Source organism: Amphiprion ocellaris, chromosome 14, assembly GCF_022539595.1.
Source record: "Amphiprion ocellaris isolate individual 3 ecotype Okinawa chromosome 14, ASM2253959v1, whole genome shotgun sequence".
NCBI classification, from domain to species: domain Eukaryota; kingdom Metazoa; phylum Chordata; class Actinopteri; family Pomacentridae; genus Amphiprion; species Amphiprion ocellaris.
The window spans coordinates 28912432-28931954 of NC_072779.1; the positions used below are offsets into that span (position 1 = coordinate 28912432).

A 19523-nucleotide genomic window follows, 5' to 3' on the forward strand; every position below is an offset into this window, starting at 1 on the left:
AAAGACACTGGGAATTGTATGTAGGGGGCGGGTGAAAACAAGCGATGTGGTTCAATCTCAGATTCCCTGCTGGCCCTGAGCTATCAGAGCCATTGACTGGCTCATGTAATTCTGCTCGGGTTTGGCTTGGCCAATCAATGGGCTGCAGACCGGCTTCCTGCAACTGTGCAGCCATTAGACTGGCACTGAGAAATACCATTGTTTCTTCTCTTCTTGGAAATATCCCGTTTACTCCCAACTATGCCTCTTTAACAGGACAACTGCTGCTCCTTTATATCTATTTCTGTTTCACTAGATCATTTCAGGTTCTGAATTGACCGAATGAACACAAAACGCCTGTTTGGAAGATTATATAAACTCGCAAGTGATATGGAGGGCTAATGGCAGAGCAGCAACTTCTGTATAAACTACTGACAACTTTAAATTGCTGTTAAAAAATAATCAAACACTTAGTACTTTGGATCCAGATAATTACAGCTGCGTGCATTTAAGATTTTTAAACTGAGGTCACATTAATCCTCTTTATCCCTAAGCCTGCCAGCGAATTTGAAAGGCTCTTTACTTTTATAAAAAATTGGCAAAATTACACCATTTATCAGAACAAAAAACTGTAAAAACTGAAAGAATCACCGGCTTTCTGGTGGTCCATCATCATGTGACATACCGTTCATCAGGAAACTTAACCAAATCTAAACCTAAAATCATGATATTTCATCAAAATCACTTCACTTTGTAAATATCATTTAAGAATTTGCCAAAAACACGGCTTTTGTCATGATCAGATTCCATAAAAAACTAAAAATTCTGTGCTCTTCTGTGCAACAGTGAAGCCATTAATGATTAAGTTGTGACCAGCAATCACATGACAAAAATTCACAAACTTTTTGGCTGAACTGCAGGCTGTGTAGAGACACCATGTGGTTTACGGTATTGGTAACATCTGTGGGCACGTGGACAAATGTTGTACATGTTGTTTGCAGTATGTTTTTTCTATTTTTTAAAAAAAGAATTGCAAGTTTTGCTTCTCATCTCTTTTATGGTTTACAAAAATATAACTGTGTCACACAGCACAAAGGACATTTACTGTTTCCATAGAGGTGTAGGACTTTATATTGCAGTGAAAAATGATCCCAGAGTGAGAAAAAATGTGACAGGAGCAAATAAAAAATACCCAGAAACTGCTTGAGGTTCAGAGGGTTAAAGATATTCACTTCCACATTTTATATCAAATTCAGTGAATATTTCCTCACAGTTCACTTTCTGTTTGTTTACAGCCTTGGCTCTGTAAATGAGAAACTAAGTGATTCGGACTAAGGAGGCAACTAGTGAATATTTTCATTGTCAATTTATCTGCAGATTATTTTCTCGATAAATGGATTAGTTGTTTTGGCCATAAAATGTGTCTCCCATTGCCCAAGAAGATGCCCTCAAATGTCTTGTTTTGACAGCAAGATAAAAAAATATTCAGCTTACTGTCACAGAAGAGGAAAGAAACTAGAAAATCTTAAAATCTAAGAAGGTACAATTCGAGAATTTAGACTTTTTTTTTTCTTTAAAAACAGACTCAAACTGATTAAAACCAATTATAAAAACTGCATCCACAGATCAGATGGATCAACACAAAACTATTCTAGTGGCAGAGAAAAGAGGTCAGTAAGAGTGAAACATGCTAACTATTTAAACATACTCGATAAATAAACAATCATTCCGCAGATTCTCAGGTTCCACCTTTAATATTCATGCTCTTCCTCACAGTCCACTTGAAAGACGCTGCGGATGTTAACTGTGTATTAATGTATGCGCATCACCCTGCAGTTGTTTAACTGCTGATCTTATATTCATTTCTTGTGCTCATAACCTACTTTTCCTTGCATTATTGTATGTGCTCCTGGCACAGTTAGTTTCCCCACAGAGGTCAATGTGGTGTCATCTGCTGTAATTTCATCGTAGAGGCCATTAATAGGCAAAACCTCACAGATACATCTGTTTTAGTCTAAAAAAAAAAGGGCTGAATATAACGTTACAGATGGACACTAGAGTTTTGTATTTCCTGCTTGTTGTGGGCATAGATTAGATGTTACTCATATTAATGTGATACAGCTTAAAGTGTATCTACAACACAGAGTGATGGGAGTAAAGATAATACGGGGAGTGAGAGGGACAAAACTACTACACTGTTGAAACTGTATCTCAGTTCAATCTGAGCAAATGGGTGAAGATTTTAAATACATATTTAAATCATGTTTCTTCCTTTTGTTACTATCAATGTCAGTTATTGTGACTATTTCTACATGTGCAGTACATACAGAGAAATTGATATACTGTTTCTCAGAGTCCCAAAGTGAACCAAAACAAATATAAATATATTTTTAAAAAATGTGTATCTGTAGCAGCATATTCGGAAACCAGAAAGAGTCACTTTTACATTGCACGGGACTGAGAGAACAGAATTTCATTTTTCATCAGTGCAAATACACAAGAATTTACAATAAATGAATCTTGAATTCTTGAATATTTCTTTTCAGTCTTACATGTGTTTTCTCGGGATAGTGTTTGGAGGTGACACCTACAAGAAGAGGCTCAAAGTAACTGGAAAACTTGATCAACAATGCTCCAGAAGGAAGAAAAAGGGCGATTTCTTCAGTATTAAATGATATCAAGCAATGGTTTACTGCACATCAATGGATACATCACAAATAGGAATCACTGATAGATAATTTGGAATATTTTAAAGGTGGAAAATTTGAAAAAATGTGACTGTAAAAACCTTTGGTGTCATTAAAATCCTTACAGGAATCATGAGCTGAAAATGGTGAAGCAAAATCAAAATGTATAAGGGATTATCTTGTGAATTTTTTGATCTGATGTGATCACAAAAAATGCCAACATTTCCAACTCCAGTCATCACACCAACACTTCACCCCCTTGATTCCCAATCAAACGTAAAAGCACTTCATTCTCTGCCTAATTTAGCCACTGATTTTTTTTAAAACCAGCTCACGCCACAGATAGCAGAAGACATCAGGCTGCAGTGTTTTACGGCCTTCGTGGGAAACTCCCACCGTCCTGCAGACACACACACAGATAAACGCATACGCCCATGCTCAGGCAAGAGTGAAAAAGAAGGAAAGGAAGAAGATGTTTCCTCGGGCATCATCACTAAAAGTCACTGCCTGCTACTGTTAGCAGATCCAGCCACGGCAGCGAGTGTGATTGTTGTTCGTCTGTGTGTGTGTTACTGTGTGCTGCTTCTGTCCCCTTTGGCGTGTGTAGTTCTGTTCAGATCAGATGTGAAACAACAGACACAGTTACGATGCTGCAGTTTGCATGGAGACACACAACCTAAATATGTGTCATTTTTTGGGACGACATCCATTATGCAACTATAATTTAACCTAATTACTATTTACATCATCAGTGCTGCTTCTGCCTGCATAAAACATGTTTAACTAACTATTCTATTTGTCTTTCTTTAAAATGAGTTTGGTGTTGCACCTGAGAGACAGGAGCTTTTTTCGGCACAGACTGCACGGGAAATAAGCTCTTCTGGGATTTTTTCTGAACAAGAACTTGCAAGATTTTGACAGTTGACCGACACACACCAGGAGATTTGTTGCACAATATCCAGTCATTACTAACTGCTCACTGAGTGTGTGATTCAGACTTTTCTCTGATTATCAAAGACTAGAATGTGCTTCATCTGCTGCAAACAGTCTGTTTATTACGCTGTGTCCCATCTTGAACGTTTCAGCTAGCCATATCTTAGCATAATGGCTAGAAAAAGAGGCATACAGCTCACTTGATTCTGTCGAGAGCTCAAAATTACATCAAACTACAAGCAAAAATGTCAAAATGAGAAGTTTTTGGTTTAGAAAAAGCTATGTGATGTAAATACACCATCATATCTCCAATCCTTTGTTACAAATTTATCTTCAAAACTCCTTTAAGTTCATGAGCACAGTGTTACTGATGGAACTGATGAGTAGATTAACACACCATTTCACATAAAACTGAATTTTCTTCACTTTGAAGGCAAATTTTGGCAGGATATTTTCAGTCTGGTCACTTAAATCACATTTTGCTGTTTAACTATAACCGAAAAACCCAAACACAACAGAAAGACCGGTGACTGGACTTACAGGCGTTGGTGACAGCGAAGCTGTTGGCCGTCTCAATGTTGTCCACATGAGGCACCAGGTTGAACGGAGCTTCTGAGGCATTCGGGCTGGTGTTGTGCAGGAAGATCGCCAAACGAAAGGCAGTGTACTCCTGATCAGTGTTTCTGATGAACAGACCGCCTGCAGAGAGGGAGGAAAAGGTTTAAACTCACTACAGACACTTCAGGTATCACTGATTATCGAACAGAAACATGAACCGAGTGGAATTAGTCAGAAAACCACCGAAACAGTCGCACCACCTGCAGATCCCTAAGAGTTTTGTACAAGTAGAAAGAAAACCAATAGGAACCAGTAATTCATCAATGAGCATCATCAGTGCCCAGGTTTGACGCCCATGTGGTTGCTGTTGAGCAGTGATCCTCACTGCCCTGTAATAAATTACTGGAAAAACACTGCCAAGTCAGAGGCGTTTGTTTTTTCCAAAATGCAGATAAAAGCTGTAAAATCTGATCCAGTTTAGAGACAAAAATAGGACTGCCTAGTAAATACAAGCTACTGTAAAAGCTGACAGTGTGAACCAAACAAAAAAGTCTGACACAAATCAACAAAACCCCTAATCCCAAAATCACACAAATAAGACAAATGAAAAATTTGACACATGACAAACATGAGACACAAAGCAACAGAAAGGAGACAAAACCATCACAAAGAGACAAAAACAAAATGTCACTCACAAGAGGCAAAAGAAAAATGAGAAAAAAAACACCACAAAGTAGACACAAAACAACAAAAACGAGACACAAAATGATGCGAACTAGACACAAAAAACTGACACAAATGACACAAGTGAGATGCAAAAGAAAAACTAGACACAGACTGAAACAAAGAAGACAAAATGATGCAAATGAGATGCAAACCTTCAAAAACAAGACACAAGATGAGACAAAACAGGCACAAAACAACAAAAATGAGACACAAAATGACACAAACAAGACACAAAAGGATGAAAACAAAACAAAACGACACAGTTACACACAAAATGATAAACATGAGCAAAACTTACACAAAAGGTGCAGAGAAACAAGGCACAAACTGATGCTAAAGCAACACAAAAAAATGACAGAAATGACAAAAGCGAGATACAAAAGAAAAACGACAAACAAAACAACACAAACAAGACACAAAATTATGCAAATGAGATACAAATCGACAAAAAAGACACAAGACAACACAAAAAGAGCACAAAATAGCAAAAACAAGACACAAAGGAAAAATGGGACATAAAGTGATACAAATGAGAGCGAAAACAACAAAAACAAGACACAAAATGATGCAAAGGGGTAGAAAAGGATGAAAGCAAAACATCACAAATGACACAAAGGGGGACAAAGCTATAACAAAGAGACACAAACAAAATATCACAAACAAGAAAGACTTAGTCACAAATGACAAAGACACAAAATGATGCAAAAGCGACACATATGGGATGCACAATGCCACAAACAAGACATAAACCAACACAAAAAAGGCTCAAAATGTTGACAACAGTGGCAAAACTATATAAAAACAGAAAGCCTCATTCTACTGTGTAGTGCTCTTATCAATTGTACAGTAATTTACCTAATAAGGAAACTACAACTGTGGCATTGTAAATATACAGTAAAATCTATTTGATCACCACTGCCATTATTTTACTCTAAGTTCACAGTAAAATGTGTTATAGTGTGTGAATATTTCAGTGGAGTGGGGAGAACCCGAGCAGAGGATTTATGTACATTTTCTATGTGGAAGGACTTCAAACATCAGATCACAGTTAAATTAAACTCCTCCTGCTGTGCAATGCTGAGCAACGCCTGGAGCTTCCTCATGGGTCTGATTGGACAGAAAGCAGTGGACTAATACAGGCACTGAATCTTTCAAAACAACCAACAAAATGTGCGTTTTTATGACTGTTTTCTGCTCTGACACTCTTTTAACCTTGTTTGAATCATGTGCTGTCTTCCAGACCTCTTCCTGTCAGAGTTTTCCCCAGTTTCTAAGCCTTTTGATGGTGAAGAAAATGCAATTTTTCTGCAGGAAAGACCTACATTTTAAAGTGTTCTGATGGTCTGTCTCTCTTAATTGCTTCTTCCTCACCCTTTTTATAGCAACACACTACTGTCTGCAGTACAACACTGTTCAAATAATGCTCTGGAGGGTTTGGTTCCACAGTGTGTTCCAGCACTACGTTTATGCAGACAGAGGGGGTTGGAAGTAATCAAGAAAAGTTGGGACACCTGTAGGATTTGGTAGCATCAACTTTCAAGGCTTGATCAACCTCCATTGCTGCAGAACAGCTTTAAGATGTTAACCCATATCTTCCATCCATCCATCCAGTATCTATACACCACTTAATCCTCATTAGGGTCGCGGGGGGGCTGGAGCCTATCCCAGCTGTTAACCCATATCTTGTTCCTTAAAAATTGCCTTTTTGTATAATTCTGAAATGTACATTAATATTCAGTTTGGGTAACCTTATTTCTTTTTAAACTTTGGCAGTTCACCACTTACCTTTGTACCATTTGAAGCTATTCATTGGACTTCAACTATCTGAATTTCAATAAAAAAAACTGAAAAATTGGGGCGTTCTAAAACTTTTGACCAGTAGTGTAAACGCTAACATGCAGGCGACATTCAGTAACAAGTGGAAAGTAAATAAGTGCACATATTTGCATTTAGTCCTACTTATTTTTAGTGCATTTTTGCCTTTGATAGGATAGTGAGAGAGAGACAGGAAATGTGGGTAGAAGAACAGGGGAATGACATGCAGTAAATTGCCATGAGCTGGACTTGAACTCATGACCGCTGCACCAGGCACCCATAGGGTTCATGAGTAACCCACCCAGCCAGCTGAGCTGTCCACGCGCCCATTTAGTGCTACTTTTAACTTCCATTCTACCACTTTTTTGAGGAAAATACTATATTTTCTACTCCACTAGATCCATCTGACAGCTTTAGTTATAAAATGAAGCTTTTGCACAACCACTATGAAAATACAACACAGCGCTACAGATCAAACTAGTGCTTTCCAACCTTTTTGCGTCTTACAAAATTTAGTATGCAGTCAAGCTCACTTTTCAGATCTTTATGAGTTAACAGCTCCACCAAATAGTGATTTTTCCCTCTAAAGTTCTTGCAAGGATTCATTTCAGTAAATGTTCAAATGATCTGATGACTCACCAAAAACTAAAGATAAAGAGAGAAAAACTAAAAACTAACCCCCCTATTAATAATATTTGGAGACATCAGATTTATCTGCTCTGTGTGTATAAAATTGGATATGAAGAAGTTAAAAATTGCAGCAGCGTCAACAGTAACATGCTGACACACTGATGCTTCACTACTAATAACATACATCAGTCAGACAGGCCAAACCAGTGCTTTTCCTTTCACTCTTTAACTACAGTTTGCTGCTAATACTTGTACTTTTAGTTCAATGGGATTTTTCAAGCTGTCCTTACTTACTAGTGTATTTTTACTTTGCTGTGTTGACACGTTTAATTAAGTAAAGGATTTGATTACATATAATGAGTTTATCAACTTAGCAACATTTACTAATTACCGCTAAGTACAACGGATGCCTTTGATCAGGAGACCATTAGAGCGAGATCACAATGTTATTATTAGAGCTGAAGAGATTCTTCAAGTAACTTTAAGAATAAAAATCATTGATGCAAGTTGTTTGGTTTCTACTGCATGGATCATTTTATGCTGGAAACTCTGTGCAGTGTTTCTGTTGTAAAACCAAACCAGCCAACTACAATGCCACAACGTGAATGCGCCAGTCCACAGACCAGTTGAGATAAAGGCTGGTAATGTTCAGAATCAAGTAGAGATCCTTCAGATTCAGTCAAAAAGCAACACAATGAACACAAAGCTGTGATAAACCACAACGATATAAGAAGCTAGTAGGTTTGTGAGACACACTGGCCAGCCAACTAAGCTGTCTATGCTAAGTAGCTAACCGCTAACATCAGACATTTTTCTATGGGTGTTGTGACATTTTTTGTATCCTTGCCAGATTTCGATGGAGGTCCTCAAAGTAACTGAAGAATATTTTGGTATTCTGTCATTTTTCCTGTCAGAATCTGCTTCTTTACCTCCTCTAACTTTGCCTAGTGAGCTGCTGGGCTGGATTTAAATGTGAGGACTTTTTTCCTGTCTGGGTTTAATGGTGTAATAATCAGTCCGATACTTTATTTCTATAACAAAGATAAAAAAACAAAGGAAAAAATATAAAAACAAAGATAAAAGATTTTAAAAACAGCGTCTTAGTAACGCTGCTGCCATAAAATATGTTTCTGTCAATTTTGAAGTTGTGGTGTACAGGTTATACAGGGTCTCTCACCCAGAGGGTCGGGGGGTTTAGGGGAGGGGACAAGACCCTAGGAGAGGCACATGTGGTTTTGGTTCATCAGTCTATCTCTGGCTTAAGAAGAATAAAGTTGGCTTACTTGCAACTAGCTTGTTTCTACTTCTTGCTGCCACATTGGTGACCCCTGAGTTGAACATGACTGAACCGTCTTCGGAGAGTGTTTCATCGTCGACCTCGGCCGTGGACTCGGCTTCGACTTCCCTCCAACTCTCCCAGCCGGCCTCGTCCGCTACCGCGACCGCCGCAGTGAAGCTTCCGGACTTCTGGCAAAGCGACCCGGCTTCATGGTTCCAGCACATTGAGGCTTTATTCCATCTTCGTGGTGTGGACGCGGATGACTCCCGGTACTACTTGGTGGTTGCTGCCCTGGATCAGCAGTCCACTCGCCGGGTGATGTCGTTGCTGCGTAGCCCCCCTGACAGTGGGAAATACGCCGCTCTCAAGCAGCTCCTGGTGCGGAGATACTGTCTGTCTTCCGCGGAGAGAGCGGATAAACTCCTCAGCTTGTCCGGTTTGGGAGACTGTACTGCGGTGGACCTTATGGACGACATGCTCTCGCTCCTGGGCTCAGACGAAGGCGGTTTCCTTTTTCCTCATATTTTTCTGCGGCAGCTCCCGCGTGAAGTTCGGGCTGCTTTGGCTAACTCCCCGCTTCTAGCCGCTGGCGATTTCCGCGGCCTAGCAGAGGAAGCTGACCGTGTCCTGTTGGCTTCCAGACGGGTTACGGTCCAGAGTGCTACGATGGATCCCCAGCAGATGTCCCCAACGGACCCCGCGGTGGTTTCGGCTGTCAGCGCGAGGGCTCGGCGTGGGAGCCCCCTCTGTTTCTACCACCGGAGGTTTGGCGTCAAAGCTAGGCGCTGTGTCCCGCCATGTACTTTTGACTCTTCTGGAAATGCAGTGGCGGCTGTGGGCGCTGGTGACCGAGGTGAGCTGCTCTTTATTAATGACTCACTGACAGGACGTCGTTTTCTGATCGACTCTGGCTCTGAGAAGAGTTTGTTGCACCCCACGAGCCACGACATGGCGACCCGTGGTGGTTGTGGCCCACAGCTAAGCGCAGCTAACGGCTCTGCTATTGGCACTTTTGGTACAAAACGGACAACTGTTTGTTTCCACGGGCGTGATTTCGAGTGGGACTTTGTAGTTGCTTCTGTGACTGTTCCAATTATTGGTGCTGATTTTTTGTGTGCTCATGGTTTGTTGGTTGATGTTGCTAATCGTAGACTCATAGACGCTGTGACTTTTGCTACTTTTCCCTGCGAGTCTGGAGGTGTTGGGTCGGTTCCGCACGCAACTTTTTCAACGTCCGGCGATGTTTTTCAGAGCCTTCTTGCTGACTTTCCGTCTCTAACCACACCAGCTTTTTCCTCTGCGGTTGCTAAACACGGAGTGGAGCACTTCATTCCTACAAGTGGTCCGCCGGTTTTTGTGCGCGCACGGCATCTTGACGTGGGAAAATTGGCCTGCGCCAAGGAGGAGTTTGCTACTATGGAGAGGTTAGGAATAGTGCGGCGCTCTAACAGCCCCTGGGCCTCTCCCCTTCACATGGTGCCTAAGGCTGATGGATCCTGGCGCCCATGCGGTGACTTTCGCCGTTTAAACAACGTGACAACTCCGGATCGTTACCCGATCCCTCACATTCAAGATTTTTCGGTTCGGTTGTCTGGTGCGTCCGTGTTCTCGAAAGTGGACTTGGTGCGCGGGTATCATCAGGTTCCGGTGCACGTAGATGATGTGCCTAAGACCGCAGTGATCACCCCATTTGGGCTGTTTGAGTTCCTCCGGATGCCGTTTGGACTCAAGGGGGCAGCGCAGACCTTTCAGAGGTTAATGGATTCGGTTTTGCCTGGTTTGTCGTTCGTGTTCGTCTATCTTGACGACATCTTAGTGGCCAGCTCGTCTCTGGAAGAGCACCACGCACACCTCAGAGAGGTTTTCCGGCGCTTGGATGCCCACGGCCTGATTGTTAACCCCGCAAAGTGCCAGTTTGGGTTGCCGGTGATCGATTCTCTGGGTCATCGGATTTCAGCAAGTGGCGCAGTTCCATTGCCAGCCAAGGTACAGGCTGTTACAGATTTCCCCCGCCCGGCTGTGGTTAAGTCTCTACAAGAGTTTTTGGGCATGGTGAACTTCTACAACAGGTTCATTCCGCACGCTGCCCATCTTATGCAGCCGCTTTATGATGGCTTGCGTTCTAAGAAGGCTACTGATCCTGTTGTCTGGACTTCAGAGCGGATTGTTGCTTTTGATGGGGCTAAGTCTGCCTTAGCTGAGGCAGCTCTCCTTGCTCATCCTGATCCGGATGCGCGTATTGCCCTGACAACGGATGCTTCTGATGTGGCAGTCGGGGCTGTGGTTGAGCAGCACGTGGCTGGTACGTGGCAGCCTCTCGCGTTCTTTAGCCGTAAGTTGCGGGACTGCGAGCGGAAGTATAGCGTTTTCGACCGCGAGTTGTTGGCTCTGTTTTTGGCTACCCGGCATTTTCGCTTTTTGTTGGAAGGTCGTTCTTTTACCGCTTACGTGGACCATAAGCCGCTGACGTTTGCGATGTCTAAAGTTACTGATCCCTGGTCAGCGCGTCAGCAACGTCATCTTGCGGCTATTTCAGAGTTCACGACTGACATACGTCACGTTGCCGGTAAATCCAATTCAGTCGCTGACTGTCTTTCACGTGTGCTGGTTTGTCCTGTGCTTCTCGGGACAGATTTTTCAGCTATGGCTGCGGAACAGGTCGAGGATGCGGATATCCTTGCCCTTCGCTCTACGGGTTCAGGGCTGAAGCTTGAAGAGACAGTGTTGCACGACGGTGGTCCGACTCTCCTGTGTGATGTGTCCACGGGTCGACCTCGCCCCATAGTTCCGGCAGGTTGGAGGCGGCGGGTATTTGACTCCGTGCACTCTCTCTCGCATCCTGGTGTGCGCGCATCAGTTAAACTGGTCAGTTTCCGTTTCGTTTGGCCAGGTTTGCGCAAAGACGTTAGGGGATGGGCAGCTTCTTGTGTTGTGTGCCAGCGTGCCAAGGTGCATCGGCATACTAAAGCTCCTCTTGAACCGTTTCCGATCCCTGCCAGGCGTTTTGATCATGTGCATGTGGATCTGGTCGGCCCACTCCCATCTTCGAGGGGTTTTACTCATTTGCTCACTATGGTGGATCGTACTACAAGGTGGCCTGAGGTGGTTCCCCTCTCATCCACCGCATCGGCGGATGTGGTTGGTGCTTTCCTCTCGGCCTGGGTTGCCCGTTTTGGTGTTCCCTCGGATATTACTTCTGACCGGGGCCCCCAGTTCGTTTCAGAGCTTTGGACAGGGATGGCGCGCTCCCTAGGGGTGCAAGTTCACCGTACAACAGCGTACCACCCTCAGGCTAATGGGCTATGTGAACGTTTCCACCGTTCTCTTAAAGCGGCTCTGCATGCTTCCCTTGTCGGTGACAGTTGGGTGGACCGTTTGCCGTGGGTCCTTCTCGGGTTGCGTTCAGCCCCTAAGGAGGATCTCGATGCGTCTTCTGCAGAGTTAGTTTTTGGTCAGCCGCTTCGTATTCCGGGTGAGTTTTTGTCAGAAGCAGCAGCTCCGGTTTTCCGCTCCTCTATGGACAGTTTTTTGTCCGGCGGCTCTTCGGCTCCTGGTCCAATGCATCATTGTTTTCCACGGTCATTTGTGCCTTTGGCACTCAATTCGGCTCGTTTTGTTTTTGTACGCCGCGATGCCCACCGCTCCCCCCTCCAGCCTCCATATGATGGTCCATTTCGTGTGCTTGATCGAGGTGCCAAGGGTTTTCTGTTGGATATGGGTGGGCGTAAAGAGTTGTTAACTGTGGATCGCCTTAAGCCGGCCTATGTTGTAGCAGGTGAGACTGTGTTACCCGGTCAGGTTCCCCGTCGTGGCCGTCCTCCTACCAGACCTTTGGCTCTGTCTCCTGCTGCTGACTGTGTCTCCCCGCCTGTGATGGATCATACTGTTCCTGTGCGCTCCACTGATGACCACTCTGTTTTGCAGGTTCCTCGCCCTGACTCCGTGGTTCGGCGCAGTCGTTTCGGCAGGCCTATTAAGCCCCCGTTGAGAGACTGATTTGTTTTTGTGTGCCATGTTCCCTTCTGGGTGTTCGGGGGGGAGCTGTGTGGTGTACAGGTTATACAGGGTCTCTCACCCAGAGGGTCGGGGGGTTTAGGGGAGGGGACAAGACCCTAGGAGAGGCACATGTGGTTTTGGTTCATCAGTCTATCTCTGGCTTAAGAAGAATAAAGTTGGCTTACTTGCAACTAGCTTGTTTCTACTTCTTGCTGCCACAAAGTACAAAATTAGAAAAACTCACAGTGGACAATTGAAAAAACTTTCCCAAGTGCACAGAAAATATTTATTTTATGCTTTTGGGGGTTAATGAGATGAAAACACATTTTCTGGAAAAATTTGGACATCGCGATCATTTAACACAAGCTACTGATCAGCGGTTTACATTTCTTTTGTTGTACTCAGGTCCAACACCAATTGACACAAAATAACAATTTCTATTCTCCTAAAAACAATTCCTGAAGATGTTTCTCGATTAAGGCAGTTGGAAACCCCATTTAATCCCTAAAGGTTTGCTTGACAGTTATTAGGAAACCCAGCTAAAGAAATCTATAAGAATTGCATGGGCAATAGTTGTTGAGATGTTTCACTCTAAACCAAAAACTGTCAACCAAGAGATTATAACTGGACTTGTTAAGGAAAGTTAGAAGAATTCATCTTCTGGGGACCATGAATCTGCACCAAATGTTGTGCAAATCTATCAAGTCGGTGTCAGGATATTTCACCAAATAATAAAAAATTCTGACAGAGAGACGCATGACTATCCATTTAATAGTAAATGAGAATTTTCAGCCTGGACCAGCTGCCATTACAGCTCCTTGAGCCATGGTGCTAGCCTGCTAAACGACCTGGTTAGATTTAAGGTTGTATGACGAATTTGAGCGAACAGCTAATACTGTTTTCTGTTAATATGCACATTTCTCCATACTGAAAATAAAAAATAAAATTGTCACTCTTGTATATTCTGTCAATTATTTCCATATTATATTTTATATATTTGCATCATATTTCACAATATTTTTATTTTACCTTCATTTTATACCCTAATATTCTGTGTTTTCTTGTCATTTACCCCTTTCTAAAATATCTATGCTGCTGTAACATCTTAAATTTCCCTCCTGGGATTAATAAAGTCATCTAAGTCTAAGTAAGTTTTTGCACGTAAAATCAACGTCTGTGTGGAGGTTTTATAGCTTTCATTCATGTTTTCTTGGGTTTTAACCAACTGTTTTAGTAGCTATGATCAATGAGGAACGTCTGTCATTCTAGAGGTTCACACAACAGAGTGGACAATGTTTAAAATGTAATAAATGTGGACTATTGGTTTGAAAAATCACATTGTTAACATCCTGTGGCTGAAAATGATGCTACAGTCGAGCTGTTTTTGGCTCTGTAAGCTCCACTGGGCTTCTTCTTTCAGTCTGTTAAACATGTAAAATCATCTTTGTCTCATATTAACACGAGCAGAAAAGATAATAATATCCCCCAAATATCTCTCTCCGCTTCAGTTTTTAATGCAATGGCAGCTCCAGTGTCGTAAATCAATTTGGCATCAGAGATAAGATTTTTGCTCTTCGTTTGTGTTTCTGTCCGTTTGCGTTACAGCCTCACTCGTACACGGAGATCTTGACTAAGCCATTCATGGCTGTGCAAATGTCAGTGGTGTTTTAGGTTAGAAGCAGTTTGTTTCACATTTCAAAACCTAACCCAGGGCTATATTTCTTGGGATGAGACAGTGTAAATGTCATTCAAAGCAAAATGCCAGAGTGTTCTTTTTATGGCTGACCTCTTTAAAGGTAAACTTTAGAATATTTCAGTCCTTTATGAAGCCCAGTCATGTAAATCCTGCTTGGTTTTTACCTCATTCTGACTCACGCTTGCTAGCAAATGCTCACAGGTGGTGTTTATTCATCATTTCTAAAAAAAAAAAAAAAAAAAAAAAAAAGTGTGAATATTTCATACATCTTGGGCACAAATCAGTAGGAATGCCCTTTGCACATTTGAATCAAATGCTGACCTTAATCACACTTATTTAGACTTGTGACTCTCCCTTCATGTAGATGCAGCACAAAATTAGATCCGGTACAAAACTACACACTTTAGGGGCTTTGAAGTCTCAAATATGCCATCTGGTTTCGCCAAAAAAACAAGACTCTAGTGGTTCCATCGTGCCTGTTTGTGTGTGGCCCCGTTACCACCTGGAAGCTCGGAATGATGACATCTGATCACAGCTCTTTGAATCTAGGCCTTCCTCCTCCTACCTACTGCTTAGCGGATCCTACTCAGATCTCAAAATGAAAAGCTGACAAACATGGTTCATCCCGGGTCGGAGGAGAGGAAAACTCTCCGGGATCTCTGCAGCAGGCGAGGTGGGATCACGTGCCAGATGGAAACTTATTAGATGGAAACAGCTGACGGCATGCCTTCGGTGGCTTTGCAAACAAGGCTAACGTTACTTATACAGCAGCTTCAGGTGACCTTTCAGTGGGTTTTTTGGGAAGAACACTGTGTAAATTGCATTTACACAAACGTATTTCTTTTGTCAAAGCAGTGCCGAGGCGCAGGTTTGTCTTTAGTGCTGTTTCTCCATCAGCAAGATCATGCAAAAAATTAACAAATTCCATGAGAATGAGTGGAGAAGTATGGATGTTTTTAAATAGTTGTACAGTGCCTACAGTTCAGCCAAAAAGTGTCATCATTTTTGTCTTGTGACTCTTGGTCACAGCTGAACCACTAATGGTTTTACAGTTGGTTTAGTTGTTTACAGAATCTGGTTAGAGCAAACGGTTCATTTATAAAAATTTCTTTTAAAGACAAATGTAGAATAAAATGATTTTGAAGAATTATTGTGATTTTAAGCTGAGATTTTGTTTTCTGATAGAACAGCACATCAGAAATAAGTAGCTTGAGGAGCATTGGAATTTTGAAAACAACAATTCTTTCAGCTTTTACAGTTCCTAGCTGTGATTGCACATTTTTTGAAGAAAATATGACTTTTGAACTCGCCAGGAGGTTTTGGTTTTCAAGATAGTTAAAATTATGAGAAATGATACTTGTCTTGAAGTAGATCTTCAAGTTTAGGACTTGTAATCAGTGAACCAGACCATGTCTTGATGTGTTTTGACTGACTTCATTACAGTACATCTCTTCACACCTGCATTAAGTCGTCCTATGATGGCTTTAGGTGGGGTTGTGTTAACTATTTACAAGAAAGAACATCTCTCTCTTGTGGTATTTATGACCTCTTAAGAGGAAATTTTCTTCAAGTCTGAGTTTGCTGATGTTGTCAGAAACGCTGATGCCATATAGTTCAGTGGATCGTAAGGTAACATACTGTAGTTTTAGTCATATATACATGTCAGCGGTATATGTTCATATTCCCAACAGCCTCATCCTTTTTTACAGCTTCACATTTCCAACATTAAGGCACCTGTTCTTTACTGTGCTAAATGGTTTACCTTGGTGGCTTCTAGACGCTGGTAGTAGAGTCCATATTTCGATAATCTAGCAGAGGTGTTCCCACAATTTAGATCCAAAACTACCACTTGAGCACCAAACACTTAGTGTGTGCACCATCCCAAGTTATAATTATGAGCTCAGGAGTTCTATTTAAAAACAGTATCAGCTATAAATGGAATCTAAATGGAAACTTGTCTCCAAGAATCTGGCCGCACCACTTTAACCGTCACAGAGTCCAAGTTTTAGAAAGGTTTACATCCACAAACAGTTTCAAGATCGCTTAAAGACAACTAATTATTAGAGAACCCTATTACCCCTACCAGATGTGTTACTTGGAGTAGCCAGTTTGAGAATGCTGGTTAGCTTTGAAGGTGAGGATGAATTTGTGTGCTCTGAGGATTTATATAACATTTTTATGATGATTTCTGGATGACACAAATCATCTTCCCATCAAAAATGCACTCTCCATTATTTTATGCAATGCATACTGGGAGACCCTGCAGCCTCATCACAGACCTGGAAAGAAATATCAGCGTTCCTAACATGAATGTAGAATGGCATTTATAAATGGGAGGACCTTTCCCTGCACTGATGTGAGAATTCAGCTGAGCAGCGGCTGTGTTTGCACACTAGTTTCTGTGTCGCATGCATGTGTGCACAGCAAACGTCCCACTGCTAATAAGTGTTGATTCTTCACTGACAATTATTTGAAACTGACAAGTGTTGACTGGGGAGATGTTTGCCCTCTCTGAGGAGCAGCTGGAGCTCCGCGGTGGCTGATCAAAACTAGAAAACGTTAAATGAAGTCTGGCGGGTGAGGAAACACTGGCATAGTGTGGATTTTTACACTCCCAGAGGTCAACTCGGCCCAAGATGTGAAATATGATGACACAGGGATTACATCAACACTGTTTCCTGTAATTGCCGGCAAGGCTGTTAGCGAAATGGTAATGAGAGGCAGTTACAGTTTTAAAAGAACTATCAGGAGACAAAACAGAAACTGTGCACCGGTTTTTGCTTAAATCATCAGCAAATTAAATGTTTGCCACGATGACACAGCAGCAGGTTTAAATCCCCCACACAGCTCACTTCCACGGGGTGATATTCTGTAACAGACCCTGACCTCCGACCTCCCTGGGGGCGGCTGGTGGTGGATCCCAGGATCACGATGATGTAAGAGGACAAGGAGAATCATTTGAGCAGCTTGTCATTTTCCATCAGCCTGACCGGTGCTGATGTGCCTCTACTCTGCTAGCAGCAGTGGAGGGTGAACCCACAAAAAGTCAGAGTGAGAGAATGTTAATTCCAGGATGCATGAACACAGAGGCAGGATTTTTGTATTTTACAGGAAAGCAAATGAATGACAGCTTTTCTGATGATTGATTGGAGGTCACACTTGTGCCCTTATTCCAATCTTCCAATCCCCTGCTTGCTGGTGAAATGAAAGCTATGAATCCATCACCTTTTATTCCCTCCCACAGCAAACACAGTTAAGTGGTTAAATGGAAAAGCGGAGATGTTTTAATTAAGACAAAAAAGGGGAGAAGCGGTGCAGCTGGGAGGCCTTTGGGACCGTGGCGCGGATTTATTGCAGCGCCAGGACCGGGGTCTGGGAGACTGTTAACAGCAGTCAATGCACAGGCAGCCTGCATAGGGAATACACACACACACACACACACACACACACACACACACACACACACACACTTTGCTGCTCTGATCTGCTGCAGTGGCGGAGTGCACCGGGATCCACGCTCCAGCCCGCAGATACAAAGCGCATTAGATGTGTTAAAACATGCACAGCGGCCACGGAGGCGCAGGAGCCCGTGTGCGTAAAAACAAAGACTGTTGGAAGAAATTCCCACTTTGAGTAGTGCTGAGGTGTGAAACGGCAGGACAGAGGCAGCAGACAGGACGTCCACACATCCATTCACACGATTTATTCTCCGGGTAGATGAAACAGAAACACTCACCGATCTGAACGCTGCTCGGGAAAGCTCCCATCGTCAGTCCCCAAAAGCCAGAGAACATCAACAGAATCCAATCGCGGGAAGAAATCCTCATTTTGTTTCGGTTATAAACTGATGAGAGACATCGAGCAGGTTTAATTATAACACCCCCGGGGCAAAAGCAACATCACAAGGTGGAGAAAAAAAAACACAAAGAGATGTTTGTTCTTTTTTTTGTTGTTGTGTTTTTTTTTTTTTTTTGGGTTACAAAAATACTAAGAATAAATGCCGGCTAAATATCCATGTCTGCTTTGGGTGGCTTTTTCTCTCGGATCTCCCCCCGCAGTGCCGCTCGATTGTACCGTCAAACTGCGTCCGTCCGTCCGGCGCTGGAGATTTTGCGCACAACACCACCAAGATGAGGAGGCAGAGAGGAGAGAGGAGGGAGGGGGGCATCAGCCAGCGGCGGCCAGTGCGTCTGGATGCGGCTCAACTCACATCACAGCAATAACACACATGCGCCTTTTACCCGACCGGGGCAGGCAGGAGGGGTGGAAGGCGGCAGGCAGCAGCCCGCTCAGCGGCACCGAGCGGCGGGCAAAGTCCCCGCAGCAGCTCCGGTAACACCAAAACTTCCAGAACCGCTGACATGAACATACAGAGAGAGTGAAGCCTGACAGATGTTGTTTATTCCGCTGTCACAGATCAGCAGAGAAACACTGATCAGAAGCTGCTCCAGTCACTCCGCCTTTAAGGTGCCATTAAAATGCGCAAATTGCCCCAATTAATAGGATTATAACGAGCGAGCTGATATTCATCTGCGGGGTTTGTTTTCTGTGAACTGATTTTCTGTTTTGCACTAAAATGACTGCACTCTGGCCAGTGGCGGAGCCAGACTGTGTTGTTGGGGGGGATCGGGCTCCCAGTGTTTACCCACACTGAGGTATGAAGCAGAAATGAAGTAAAGCTCAACCTAAAGCTGAGATGTGCTGAGCATTTCAGGTTAACACTTAATGCTGCATGAAACACACTTTGAAATTTGTGACATCTTTATTCTATTTGTGCAAGCTGCAAAAAAAAAAAAAAAAAAAAAAAAGAGTTGCACATAGACCACATCAGTCCCGGTCTAGATCTAAAACTATTATTTATATACTCAATAAATCTGGACTAGATTTTGCCAGAGGGGCTAAAAAGTCTTTAAAACAAGTCTCCAGTTTGTAAAAATGCAAAACAGGGATATTTTAAAGCTTTTACACCCCCCCCCCCTTTTTTTTTTTCCATTTTCAACAATATACTATATATAGACAAGTCAAATCTGGACTAGATTTTGCAAAAGTGGACTAATAGTCATTAAACCTTAATTCCATTTGTGCAGGTTGCAAAAAGGGAAAATTCTCTTTTTTGTTGCACATAGACCACATTAGAGCATATTTAGATTTAAAGCTATTGTATTTGCACTGTGAACAATCTGGACTCAACTTTGCCAGAGAGCATAAAGGTCTTAAAAATACA

General features: G+C 42.6%; 1 protein-coding gene across 3 annotated transcripts in view; it reads right to left on the reverse strand.

Annotated features, from left to right (window-relative positions):
* Window positions 1-18818, reverse strand: part of gria4b (glutamate receptor, ionotropic, AMPA 4b) — a 197793-nt gene extending 178975 nt beyond the window's left edge. For 2 of the 3 annotated variants that reach the window (XM_023280074.3, XM_035952744.2), the window contains exons 1-2: window positions 18036-18818; window positions 4140-4298 (exon numbers count right to left, since the gene is read on the reverse strand). In XM_023280074.3, the coding sequence (XP_023135842.2) occupies window positions 4140-4298; window positions 18036-18126 (250 nt within the window). In that variant the 5' untranslated portion in view covers window positions 18127-18818. The remainder of the gene's footprint in view (window positions 1-4139; window positions 4299-18035) is intronic. The other variant, XM_023280073.3, reaches the window with a different exon arrangement.
* Between the last annotated feature and the right edge of the window lie 705 nt (window positions 18819-19523).